The 13,407-nt window shown below is 38.7% G+C and overlaps 1 protein-coding gene across 1 annotated transcript in view; it reads right to left on the bottom strand.

Moving 5' to 3' along the window:
- Positions 1 to 13,407, bottom strand: part of LOC133871124 (DNA ligase 4) — a 55,317-nt gene that overhangs the window by 8,817 nt on the left and 33,093 nt on the right. Inside the window, exons 13-26 of the mRNA XM_062308500.1 lie at positions 10,224 to 10,348; positions 10,100 to 10,134; positions 9,944 to 10,002; positions 7,579 to 7,662; positions 7,078 to 7,173; positions 6,939 to 6,987; positions 6,695 to 6,782; positions 6,347 to 6,547; positions 5,520 to 5,645; positions 5,294 to 5,393; positions 5,088 to 5,193; positions 4,718 to 4,848; positions 4,423 to 4,584; positions 939 to 1,094 (exon numbers count right to left, since the gene is read on the bottom strand). Coding sequence (XP_062164484.1) covers positions 939 to 1,094; positions 4,423 to 4,584; positions 4,718 to 4,848; positions 5,088 to 5,193; positions 5,294 to 5,393; positions 5,520 to 5,645; positions 6,347 to 6,547; positions 6,695 to 6,782; positions 6,939 to 6,987; positions 7,078 to 7,173; positions 7,579 to 7,662; positions 9,944 to 10,002; positions 10,100 to 10,134; positions 10,224 to 10,348 — 1,518 coding nt within the window. The remainder of the gene's footprint in view (positions 1 to 938; positions 1,095 to 4,422; positions 4,585 to 4,717; positions 4,849 to 5,087; positions 5,194 to 5,293; positions 5,394 to 5,519; positions 5,646 to 6,346; positions 6,548 to 6,694; positions 6,783 to 6,938; positions 6,988 to 7,077; positions 7,174 to 7,578; positions 7,663 to 9,943; positions 10,003 to 10,099; positions 10,135 to 10,223; positions 10,349 to 13,407) is intronic.

The raw sequence follows: 13,407 nt of genomic DNA, 5'->3' as shown, positions 1-13,407 counted from the left end.
AATTCAAAAAATTATTCCGCACGACATACCCATATGGTTGGTTCTTCCGAGCCATCGTATCGTGGAAAGTTTAGTTTGGCCACCTTTGGGAAAGAGTTCCCAGATTGAATTCAGTTGTGCTCCTTGCCCTTGCTGGTCTTCAATGAACTTGCATGATTGGCTGGATCTTCTGCACGGAATTGCTGGAATTGGATGGAAAGGACAGCCATTATCTCATCGATGTGTTTGGTGAGTCGTTCCTCCATCGATCCCAACTCCTCCATGCAATCTAGTCGTTGTTCTGACATGTTGAAACCTGACTCTGATACCAAGTTGTTACAAGCCTGTGTTTGGGAACGGGTGATAGGTTTGGTGAGAGGCAAAGCCACAGAATCAGTTTTCCTAAGTTTACCTATGGTGAATGTGCATGGTGTAATAGTAGGGTATTCGAGGTACTCTGTCCTTCCAAGCAACTAAAAGTTGAATAATAATTTTCTTCATATCGTTTTATTCCTCAAAACCCCTATTTATAGGGTTACATTGCTGAATATAAAATACGGAACGATATGTAAATATTGCTAATTCTAGTGGGAATATAAATCCCTTATTAATAGGAATACTTTCCATAGAAGAACTTCCCTTTTCCTACCAATAATTCTGATACTAATGGGAATATACATCCCTTATTTAATAGGAATTCTTTCCATAGAAGAATATCCTTTCCATACCGAAAAGTCGTGCTTTAGGAGCACCGCTTCCCATAATCAGATCAGCTGCCACTTGGGTCTTCTTCAGCAAGGGCGTCGGCATCTTCTGCTGCCTTCATACTTTTGCCACGTCTAACATAGGTACGTAACAGATCTTCCAGTGCAGATGATTTGGACATCCCAAAAGGGCACATCTAAAAATATGACGGCTCAAGCATAACTCTATAAATGTAAAAGCTTATTGGAACTCACCACTCTACAGTTTTCAAATCTTGCACCCCAATGTTCTTCAAGCTATATGGTTCTTCTGGCAATCTTTGATCCCTCTCCAAGCACTCTTCCAACCATTGAGATTTCACAACATGCAACCCCTTGTTCCATAAAAGATGCTTCTCCAATGAAGTGAAACTGTCAAAAAAGGGGAGAAAACAAGGGCAAGCATCATAAATTCTAATTTACACATGGAGACAGCAATTGCAATGAAAAAAAAAGGAAAGCCCTTTGGGCGGTGGCTCACATGGCATAGTATGAGGGTGAGGTATGTCTTGGGTCAAAAGTTAGTAAGTGGAAAAATAATAGTAAACCAAATTAAGGAATGCAAAAAAAATGGGAGAAGAAATGGGACCATAGTAATTTGATAGAAAGAAAATAGATAAGAGCATAAAAGGTGGGTAAACAACTTTTGAAATAGATATACTCTAATTAATTGATTACATTAAATCAATGCAGTAGCAATCCAATATAACTTCAGAGGAATAACATAAGAATAAAGTTAAGGCAGAAAATGGAGCAAAAAAAAAAAAAAAGAGACAACCATTTCCATCCCAAAGACAGTGCAGGATGTGTTATTTGACTCTAGTTGGATGCAAGCTATGGAATTGGAAATGGAGGCCTTGCATCAAAGTGGGAGTCGGTTCCGTTACCGCTCGGTAAACAGCCTGTTGATTGCAAATGGGTTTACACTGTTAAGTTTAATCCTGATGGTTCGGATGAACGGTTGAAAGCTCTTTTGGTTGTTAAGGGTTATACACAGAGGTACAGTATTGATTACAATGAAAAGTTTTCTCCAGTTGCCAAAATTTCTTTTGTTTGTGTTCTTATTTCTTTGGCTATCTCGATTGGCCCTTGTTTCAATTGGATGTCAAAAACACCTTTTTACATGGGGATTTACATGAGGAAGTTTATATAGAGCAACTACGAGGGTTTGTTACTCGGGGGGAGTATCAGGGCCGTGTCTGTAAGTTAAAAAAGGCATTATATGGTTTCCAGCAAACACCAAGGGCATGATTTGAAAAATTCTCTAAAGCAGTATTGGAGCTTGGTCTCCAGAGATGTCAGACAGATCATTTAGTATTTCACTCACATACTAGTGTAGGGTATATTCTCCTTGTAGTATATGTAGATGATATCGTTATTACTGGAGAGCATTCAGGAGGCATTACTTGATTGAAACAATTTTTGCAGCAGAGGTTTCATACAAAAGATTTGGGCAAACTTCGATATTTTCTAGGTATTGAAGTTGCTAGATCTCGGGCAGTTATCAATTTATCTCAGAGAAAGCATGTACTTAATTTGTTAGAAGAGATAGGTCTTTTGGGTGCTCGTCCCTTTGAGGTTCCAATGGATGCAAAATCAGTAACTACTAAAGGATGAAGGGGAATTATTTGTAGATCCTGGTAGGTATTGTCATCGACTTGGAACTATCTTACTATCACCAGGCCAAATATTTTATATGTAGTTAATGTTGTCGAAGCCATCCTTATATGTCTTCTACATACCCAACCAGTTGAAGAAAATCTTCCTGCCCAGATCTCGATTATGCAACTTTTGTCCACTTCACAAGTCCAGTCAATTATTGGAGGCTCCTCGGGTTTCACATTGGGAAGCTATTACTCAAATTTTACGGTATTTGAAGAGTCCATGGTCTTGGTATACTGTACAGACTGAATGGACATCTCAGGGTAGAAGGTTTTACAGATGTAGATTGGGCAGATTCTCCTTCAAATAGACAGTCTACTACAGGATATTGTACATTCTTAAGCGGCAATCTCTTTTTTTTTTTTTTTTGATAAGTAAGAGAAATTTCATTAAAAGCGCAAGAAGCGATCAAGTACACAGGTAGTATACAAGAACTGCAACTAAGAAGAAGAAGAAAACAGTACAAGAAAATCATTAAAACTAATCACTAAAGGGCAAGGAACGCAACTGTCCAAGAGTACAAAGACTAAAAGAAAAAAGAAATGAGCTCTTCAATGGTTCTTTCTTTGTCTTCGAACTGTCCATCGTTGCGTTCACTCCACAGGCACCATATAAGGTAACAAGGAACCATCTTCCACACAACCGCACTCTGAGAGCGACCACCCGTCCACCAGCAAGCAAAAAGATCAACCACCCGACGAGGCATAACCCAAGAAAGACTGAAGCGGCTAAAGATGGCATTCCAAAGAACGCAAGCAACATCACAATGGAGAAGAAGATGATCCACAGACTCCCCACTCTTTTTGCACAAACAACATCTATCAATCACAATGACCCGCCTCTTTCTGAGATTGTCCAATGTAAGGATCTTCCCTAGTGCTGCCGCCCAAGCGAAAAATGCCACTTTCAAGGGAACCTTGGTACGTCAAATACTTTTCCAGGGGAAATGACTTGTCTCCTTAAACACGAGCCTTATAGAAAGATCTAACATCAAACTTACCTTTGCGAGAAGGAGACCACCAAAGCTTATCTTCCCCATCACGATCTAGACTAATGGAATACAATAAGGAAAAGAAATAAATCAAGACGTCCACCTCCTAATCGTGTGCCGCTCGAATAAATCTGACATCCCACTGAAAAGATCCGCTCTCCAGAATCAAATGAGCTACCACGAACGAATTCTTGTCGCAAGCTATGTCATACAAACCTGGGAAAGCTTCCTTGAGGGGCATCTCTCCGCACCACACATCATCCCAGAATCTGATCCTAGATCCATTACCCAAAATAAATTTGGTATGGCTACTAAACAAACTCCACCCCTTCCTAATGTTCTTCCATAGCCCCACTCCGTGAGACCCATTGGGATCTAAGGAACGCCAACCAACCCACGAAGAACCAAACTTTGTAACTTGGAAGAGTAAGAAACAGACAATGGTGGCGCGATCTAGTGCTGAAGCAGAATACAGGGCAATGGCTCATGCTACTACTAAGTTGACATGGTTACAACATTTTCTTCAGGAGATTGGATTTTTAGCTCCAAGTCCTATCCCATTATTTTGTGATAACCAAGTTGCTTTACATGTAACATCTAACCTAGTTTTCATAAAAGGACCAAACATATTGAGGTTGATTGTCATGTCATCCAAGACAAAATACTCAATGGAGATATATCTACAACATTCGTGAAGTCTAGGGACCAGTTAGCTGATATGTTTACAAAATCTATATATTATAACTAGTTCGAGTTTACTTGTTCCAAGCTAGGTTTATATATATATATATATATATATATATATATATATATATATATATATATATATATATATATATATATATATATATGTTGGGGAGTGCTAGAAAAGTTTGTCAGGGTTTGAGGTTATTTTGGTCATTGTAATATTTTTCAAAACCTATATAATAAGGTGTGAGGTAAGGTACGGTAGATTAACACAAGCCTCCTCTTTTCTTTCCTTGCAAACCCTACTGCAACAGAGACCAAATATCCCTGATCGACACGGAAAATCTTGAACATAGTTACCTTTTCAATAGAGTTTCGAAGTCTACGTCAAAACCTGGTACTGACAAGACTACCAAATGGGTAGCAAGAGCAAGACTGTTGCTGACTTTTCCACCAGCCATGGAAACTTCAAGCTTCAACCTCCTCAATGCAAGTCCCAACAAAACTTCCCAATCTGGTTTCCTTCAAACAAAGTAATAAACAATTGAACAACTGTTTAGGAAAACAAACTATTTAGAAGACCAAGTAAATCAGAAGATTCTAAGAAAGATAGACAAGCCATAAATGTAAAATTGTAATAGTCAACAAAACTTACAAAGATGGTATTGAAGGGCAGAAATAAATGCAGAAGCCATAAAAGAGACACCATTTCTTCTGCGGACAGTACTTTTTCTTATAATAGTCGATAGTTTTCATATCCTCAGATCTGTCCACGTTACTTAAGAGCTGGAAAGAATGAAAGTAAATAAATCATGTCATTTTTGTCAAAAGCAAGCTCTATGCTTCTTCATTAATAGGAATACTACATATTTAAAAGGCAAAAGGATGTACTGAAAGTTTTACCAATGCTTCTCCTCTTTTCCTTAATGCTTCTTTCATTTTTTCTATACATGGTGTAGCCATTTTGTGCACAAAATAGTACAAATTTATGGTAGAAAGCAACTTAAATTCCTATTCAGATATACCTGTTTGATGTCTGCAAGATCAAGATCCTGGTAATATGAGTCAGAAAATTCATCAATTTCTTCTTGTAACTTCTTCTTTGATGAGTCAGAAAGGAAGAGGAAGTACCTTTAAGAGAAAACAGTCAAAAGAACAGCACTTTTCTAAAACGTTGAAATTTTACAAGGGTTTCCAGAAATAAGTTATAGATTAAAAATCATGAACTAACTTTGGCTGTAAATGGAGGAGCTTCTTTTGTGAGCAACAATCCAATACCCAAGAGTAATGAATAATATCTCCATGAAGTTTTGCTGCCTGATACTTGATCCCTGCCAAACGTTATTTTTCTTTATACATTCCAGCCAGTAATAGATGTGTGTTTGTGTATGCATATGTGCGCCTGCGTGCCAGTGGTGTGTGCATGAGAATTTCAGAGAGAGAGAGAGAGAGGAAACCCTTGTTATCAGCTGCAACACAATGAGTAACTGAGTTATTCAAATTCATCGAGAAAGTCCCTCCATTCTCAGCAACCAGTTTGCGCAAGGAATCAAGAGAGAGGATTGGTGGAAAATTAATAAAGTCTATATGTCAAGGATGATTTAGCACAGCATCAATAGGATTTGGCAACTGGTAAGATACAAGAAACATTAACAGAACATTTGATTTTAAATGTAATTAAACATTATTAAAAAACTAAGAAAAAAAGACGTAACCAGATAAGCAACACATCGCCTAAAAGTATTGCATTTCTTTCCTTTCTCCTTTTCCTAGGACAATGAAATGTATTTCCGCTTTGATAGACAGTGGAATTAAAATGCAACAAAGAGTGATATCGTCAATACATGTGAGGAATTCAAAATGCCTCAACTATATCACCAGCAGATAAATCATATGGCTTAAGGAAACAAATCAAATGATAAAACTATCAGGAGGGAGTTACGAACGAGGAATTCAAAATGCCTAAACTTTTTCAGGACAGTTCTGCTTACCACCCATGCTTGATAAAGCATGCCAGATTCCAAACAAATAGATGTGCTTACACACACTGCACACTCTCCCCAGTCACAGCTATCTCACTGCCACAAACCACCCCCCCCCCCCCCCCCACACACACACTTTTCCCCCCAAAGGAACAGTTGTAATTTGACATTTACACATCATAAGACAAATTATAATGTATTCAATGCAGAAAACAGTAAACAGTTTGAAAGATCAGATGCTTCGTCAATCACTTGAGAGGTTGTTAGAAAGTGGTAACTTGGAAGAACTCTCAATAGGATACAAAACATCATATTCGAAAATATTGAGGAGCCCCCCTTAATGTCAGAAATATCAGTCTGAATTAAATGAGAAGGAACAACAGAGACTTTCTTTCTCTCTCCCTTTGAGAATTTCATGCGTTTTGGTCTACTTTCCTGAAGGCCACCATAATCTGTGCCCCTTTGTGTAGTACCATTGCTTGAATGTACGAGTTCTACAAAAGCTGCAATCAAACAATAATTTTTTATGACACATATTATGTCTACCTCTGTTAAAAGATAAAATAAGAGAATAAAGAAGGAAACCGAAACAAAGATATAGTAGTGACTTGAAAACCTACAGAAGCCTCGTAACATATTAATCCACTTACATTGCACATCCAGGCATTCATGCCAAGGCTTGTCATATCTCACTCGGTCAATACGTGGAAATCTCAGACTATATGGTGCAGAAAATACCTGCAAGAATGAACAGATCATTTGTGCATAGTGACAGATCATAAATAAGGCATTAAGCAAATAACATTAGCAACAGCAGACAATCTACCAAGCACAAAATTGTTACAATTTTTCCAGGTAATAGAACGGAAATATTTTATAGTTTTAAGGACACACCTCAGATCTTATGGTTCGAATATCACTGGTAATAGACAGAATTATTGATCTGCAACAAGGAAGAACAAAAAGGGGGTAACTGACAATATTGATCTTAAAAGTGAAAACATCTTGAATAAGGTAATATAAAAATACTAACTTTTCAGGGCTGTCAACCCAAACATCTGGTCTTTCTTTCGAGTTATTCGTTACTTGATAAAAACTTGGTGGTGACTTCCTTGGGTATTCATATTTCCTGAGAAAGGAGTCAACAAAACGAAATATACCCTGAGAATAGTATATTAAGACACCTAAAAGATTCTTGATGCCTAGTAGTTTGTTGATGGGCCCACAAGCATATCTGGCCCACTTCTGATGTCCACCCTAAACAACATCCTTGAATGTCAAAATAAAATACAACCTCAATGGCACTTTTCTCATTTATCAAATAACGAATCAGAGTATTGGGCCTAATCTTGCCCAAACCAAAATGGAATTACCAATGAGATTGATTTTAGGTCAACGACTACAAGCTTGAGAGATGAGAAAGGCATACCTCACAGCCAAGGCTATTCTGGTTGCTTTGCCACTAGCTCATCATACATTTTAACTGATGAAACAGAACAATCACATTTCTCTAATCAAGTTATCTAAGAAGTACCTAAAATAAGGCTTCAATTTGGTAGCAACAGCATCCAGCTCTTCATCAGAAAGTCCAGTACCCACTCTGCAGAAAGAAATAAATCTGCAGGACAGAACTTAACTAGAATCATTCCTGGAGCTATTGTACATAATAGTTTTTCTATGGAATATTATTTTATTAGAAACAGGGGGGAAACCTCATTTATAAAGGATGTCTATGCAAAGAATTACAATAAAAAGGAAGGGAATCAATCAAATCTATAAAAGAAGTCATGGATGTGGTGCCAAGCACACGAGACCACTCAATTAACAATCTCAAGAACACTGATTTCAACTCAACAATAGAGAACTCCACAGCACTAAATGTATGATTATTTTTTCCCTCCAAATTGTCCAAATTAAGCAAACCGGAGCAGCATTCCAAATGAGGAAAATCCTGTTCTTTCCACTTAAAGTGCACATCAATCACCTTCTCAGGCATCACCAGTTAGAATCCAAAAACAGAGAGGACAAAAGGCAACTCACTTGCCACTACACAACAAATCAACAAATTATCCACGGTATCACTATTACACTTGCACATAAAATACCAATTCACAAGAATAATATTTCTTTTAATGAGATTACCAACTTTTCGAATCTTCCGTAAGCTATTGTCCACCAAAAAAACAAAAAATCTTTGGAACCTTTGCTGCACAAAACAGCCTTCCAAGGCATCCCATTTGAACCTCTTAATAACTCATAACGAAAACGAACATTCTACTACTACTGTTTAACGTCTACCTCAACCTATCAGCCCCTTCACCTATCAAAGTATTAGAGTACACTATTTCATCAAAGTTATCTTACAACTCACCCAAGTTGGAGCATAGATGTCTATCATGCCCAACTTGCTACAAAGTGTGCAAAATGATTATTGCTTGATGTTTTAGTAAAAAAAAAAATCTTCCAACTACATGACCTAGCATAGGATGTCACAATTTGCGGTTTCACAACCTATCCTGTGTGAAGTGATAGTCAACCTTGATTTGTTTAGTTCACTCATTGAATACTAGGTTAATGGCTTTATACATTGCAGCTTTGTTATCAGAAAACATCATAAAGACCCTTTATTAGGAAAGTCCATCTCCTCAAAAAGATTTCTCACCCATGACATCTCACATGCTAGATGCATCATAGTCTGCTGTTGCACTAGATCTACCACCATATTCTGATCCTTACTCATCAAGTAGCAAGATTACCTTCTACAAAACTGCAAACACCAGACACGGACCTCCTATCAAGAGGATCACCCAATCTAATCTGCATCTGAAAAGGCAACAATATCAAGATTGTCCAAGTTTTCAACCCTAAACCTTTGTCAGAAGCACCCTTCAGATACCACAAGATACAACAAACAGCATTCCAATTTTGTTGCCTTGGTGATTGCCTGAACTGACTAACTATTCCAATAGTAAAAAGTGATGCCAGGCAGAGTACAATCAAGTAAATCAATTTCCCCACATCTTTTATACCTTACAGGATCCTCAGATGCCTTTATCCTTATCTTTACTTAGTATTAGGATCCATCAGGTCATCCATAAGTTTGGCACACAACACGCCTTTCTCCACAAGAATATCAGACACATATTTCCTTTGTAAAAGAGGAAAACCCTGCTCTGATCTTGCAACCTTAATGTCAAGAAAGTATTACCACTCACCCAATCATTCATGTAAAAATGCCTACTCAAACGAGCATTCAAGACCTTAATAGCGTCTACATCAATGCCAGTAACCACAATATCCAATAAGTCTTAGTGTAATAAAAACTCAATAACCTATCATTGCTCTTTCCAAACCACATGTAGTTACTACCTAACTGAATTGATCGAAAAATGCTTTACAATATTGTTTTAGACCAGAAGTTGCTTTCTTCAATTTGCAAACCTTGTGCGACTTTCCCTAAGAACATACACAGGTGGTCGCTCCATAAAAACCTCCTTTGGAATATCACCATGAAGAAAAGCACTCTTGATATCAGGCTAGTAAAGAGGCCACTCCTTGACTTTACTAATGCACAAGTATATTGACACCTAACACATAAATATCTTCTTCTTCTTCTTTTTTCAGAAGTCACACTAGACCAGTTCAGATACACTACGACAAGCATACAGGTAGATGTATAGATTATGTGCCTGACACAGATAACATGAATAATTGGAAATGTTAAAGCAGCATTTTTCAGGAAGATTGCTATTTGCTTCTGAAGAGGAGGGAACTGTATGAAAAAATTATTATGCAACATATAGAAGATCATACCACAATTATAAGTTGTTTCTGTGGTATTTTACTTGTATAAAGCAACTAAATATAGTGAGCCAAGCTAATTAATGAGAAATTCTAACCGCCTAGGGTATGTATTTGGGGCTGGACGCTCTGCAAGGCCCACCAGGAATTGAGCTACCTGCAATAATAAGTATATTGATACGTAGATTTTCTAATGAAACACATTATGTGCGAAAAAAAGGATTCTTATACATCACAAAAGATGGAAAACTGACCTCTCCACCACGACGTCCAGAGCCATAGTATCCCCCTATAAAAATGCGTGAAAGCAAAGGTAGATACAACATTACTTTGAAGAAAACAAATAGGAAAATAGGAAAAAATAAATAAAATACAGACCTATGACAAGAACATCCAGATCAGATCCAGCACGAATATAGTCAGGCTTCAACTTCAACCACTTTCCACTCCGATCACTAGGTTCCCATTTGGAACCAAGGTCCTTTAACACAATCCCTTCATCTCTAAAGAATTAAAACTAATTAATGATTGGAATAAATCAAACATATAACATTGGGTCTACTTGACAAAATGCTCAATAAATCTATCTAAATGGCCAAATACAAATGCATACAAATGATACAGTTTCCCTTAATTTATTTTGGAAAATTACATTTTACCCCCCCTAAAGTATCCACCCATTTGTGTTTTAACGTCCGATGTTCAAAAATTGACAATATACCCCCCCACCCCAATTTATCTCACATTGGCAAAAACTACCATCCGTCCATGTTGTCCATCACTTTGGACAGATTTTTTTACCAAAACTTTCAAAAATGCCCTGGGGGGGGGGGGGGGGGGTGGGGTAAAGTGTCAAAACAAAAGACGTAATTTAAAAAAAAAAAATAAAAAAATAGAATACCTTCAACCACCTATGGTTTAAAGACTTTTTTTTGCTCCATCTACTTCATTTCTTATCATAGATAGTACTTTATTTATAACTAAAGACGGAGACAGTACTTCCGTCTGACTTCCCACCAAAAATTGACATAAGTCCACGTCACTGGCCTTAAAAAATCGACACGTGTCCCTTGCCTAATTAAAAATTAAAAAACTAAAAATAATAAAACTTTAAAGTTAAAATAAAAAATAAAAACTAAAAAAAATAATAAAAAAAAAAAGATAGGGGTGGCTAGGGTGGCTCAGCCACCCCCATGGCCAATGCAGGTAGTTCAACCACCCCCAAAGAGCATAATGGTGGTCGCCGAAACTACCCTCAAAAGCCTTGGGGGTAACTCGGCCACCCCCACAAGGCCAAAAAGAAAAATAAATAAATAAATAAAAATAAAAAGACGAAATCATTTAGCTTCGACCACCCAGACCGGCTATGGGGGTGACTTGAGCCACCTCTCTTTCTTTCTTTTTCCAAAAAGTTTTTTTCTAAAAATAAATAAATAAAATTTTATTTATTTTTACTAAATTTTAAATTTTGTATTTAAGCTTCTTTTTTTTTTTATAAAAAAAAAAAAAAAAAAAAAAAAACTTCTTTTGTTTTTACACTTTATCCCCCGATGGCATTTTCGAAAGTTTTAGTCAAAAAAAGTCATGTGTCGTGCACGTGACTTGATTTCCATCCAAAGTGGTGGACAACATGGATGGATGGTATTTTTTTGATAAGCAAGCAAACAAATTTTATAAAAAGTGTAAAGGCGCCCCTAAGCATACAAAAAGTATACAAAAAAGACACTAAAATAGAAAAAGAAAGAAAAAAGAAAAAAGCAAAACCCAAAAACAGGAGGAAACCTAAGCACCCTAACAAGAACCAACCAACAAAACCCAAAGAACAATACATCACAGCAAGGGCTATCTTGCCTTTCCCCGGCTAGAACCAAAACCCTTAACATCATAATTAATCAAGCACTCTAAGTTCTTAACCTCTCTACTCCCTTTAAACTTAGGAGTGGAGACTGAAAACTCTTGAAGCTACTCTTCATCAATTTTAGACATCAAGTCCCAAAAGCCCTTTGCATTTCCTTTATGGGAGACCCCCAGTGTTTGAAAACAGAAATCACCAACCCCTTCAAAATCACCTCCCCTCGAAGATTCACCCACCTTTGAGGAAGACGACAACAGAGGGGGGCATCCAAACACTGGAGAGACCACAAGCCTTGACAGGGAACCAAAGCCCAGCAACTTCTCACCCACAGACTTGGACGACGGGAGAGAAGACCCACCCACTTCAGTCGAAGGAATGACCACACCGCTTGGGAGAAGGAAGCCACACCGAAGAAGAGGCATAAAGACCTAGTCACGAAAAGGCGCAAACACTAGAGAAGAGCGAGGATCCAGAGATGGAGGGACGTTGATCGCTGCAACAACCTCGATGATCAAGTTCTCATTCATCTTTGCACCTCTCAGCTTCCAAGAATACCTAAACAGCTTCTAGGATTATGACGGGTAAATAGGCGTCCCAAACTCTAACATCACAAGAAGAGAGAAACGGAGTCTATCACCCAGCTCAGCCGCCTAAGAAGATGCTGAGCCACTGACATCCTTCCAAGACCGAGAAGGAATCGCCTGACTCAAAATCATCTCTAGAGGAACACGCTAAGTCTCGGTCTGCAACACAAGCGAACTGCCAGCACTAGGCTGGGGCTCTGGACCCATCAAACCTTGACCTGTCAAAACCACCTCAGAAAATGGCTTGTTAGGCTTAAAGAGAAACCTGGTCTTGGGCTTAAACTGAAAAGAGCACCCTAAATGCCTACCAAAGGAGCGCCTACGTTTACGGGAGAGCCCACCACACGAAAAGCCCAACTCTAAAAGCCCCGCAAGTAACCGCTGCACAACCCGCTCCACTTCACCCTTTCCCCTTCTCGCCCAAAAAGGAGAAAGCTTCTTCTCCTTTCCCACGTCACATCCAACTCCTTCGGATTCAGCATCAAAACGAAAGCACTGCCAACCTAGATCAGAGAGCTTCTCACCAAAAGCTAAAACTCCAACAGCACACTCCTCCATCCCTCGAGAATTGGACCCCAGCTGAGATTCGAAAAAGTTACCACACACATCTCCATCAAAAGCCTGCTCAATACCCAGTGGACCAAGAAGAACAACAGTAGAAGCCTCTGCTTGCAGCACAGTCGCATACGAAGGAAACTTCGAACCAAACTTCTCCCCTGACTCAGGAAAGACTGCAAAAGAATAAGAAGAAAGAGAGGGAGCAGCCATGGCTTCAAGAAAAGCCACCACCTTACTCAACTCCCCTGCAAACCAAGCCCAACCTCTCCCGTCACAACCCTCTGGCAATAAGATAAGCCCTTGCCGACCCCCCTCAGCATACACCGCCATTTCCAAGAAACGGTCGGCCTTGTTCTCACCTAGGCGAACAATCAAGACTTGCTGAAACTTCCGGAAGGATTTGACTAAACCCTTCATCCCAGTGTTGCGCAACGCCACCTCCACCGTTGCAACCAACAAGACTGCACATGGAAGACCCAAAGACACCACGCCGGCAAAACCCTTCCTTCTCTCTTCCAACCGCACCACCACCACATCTTCCTTCACCGAGAAGAGAAAGGATTTC

Source organism: Alnus glutinosa, chromosome 6, assembly GCF_958979055.1.
Source record: "Alnus glutinosa chromosome 6, dhAlnGlut1.1, whole genome shotgun sequence".
NCBI classification, from domain to species: domain Eukaryota; kingdom Viridiplantae; phylum Streptophyta; class Magnoliopsida; order Fagales; family Betulaceae; genus Alnus; species Alnus glutinosa.
This window is presented reverse-complemented; position numbering and strand designations above follow the sequence as displayed.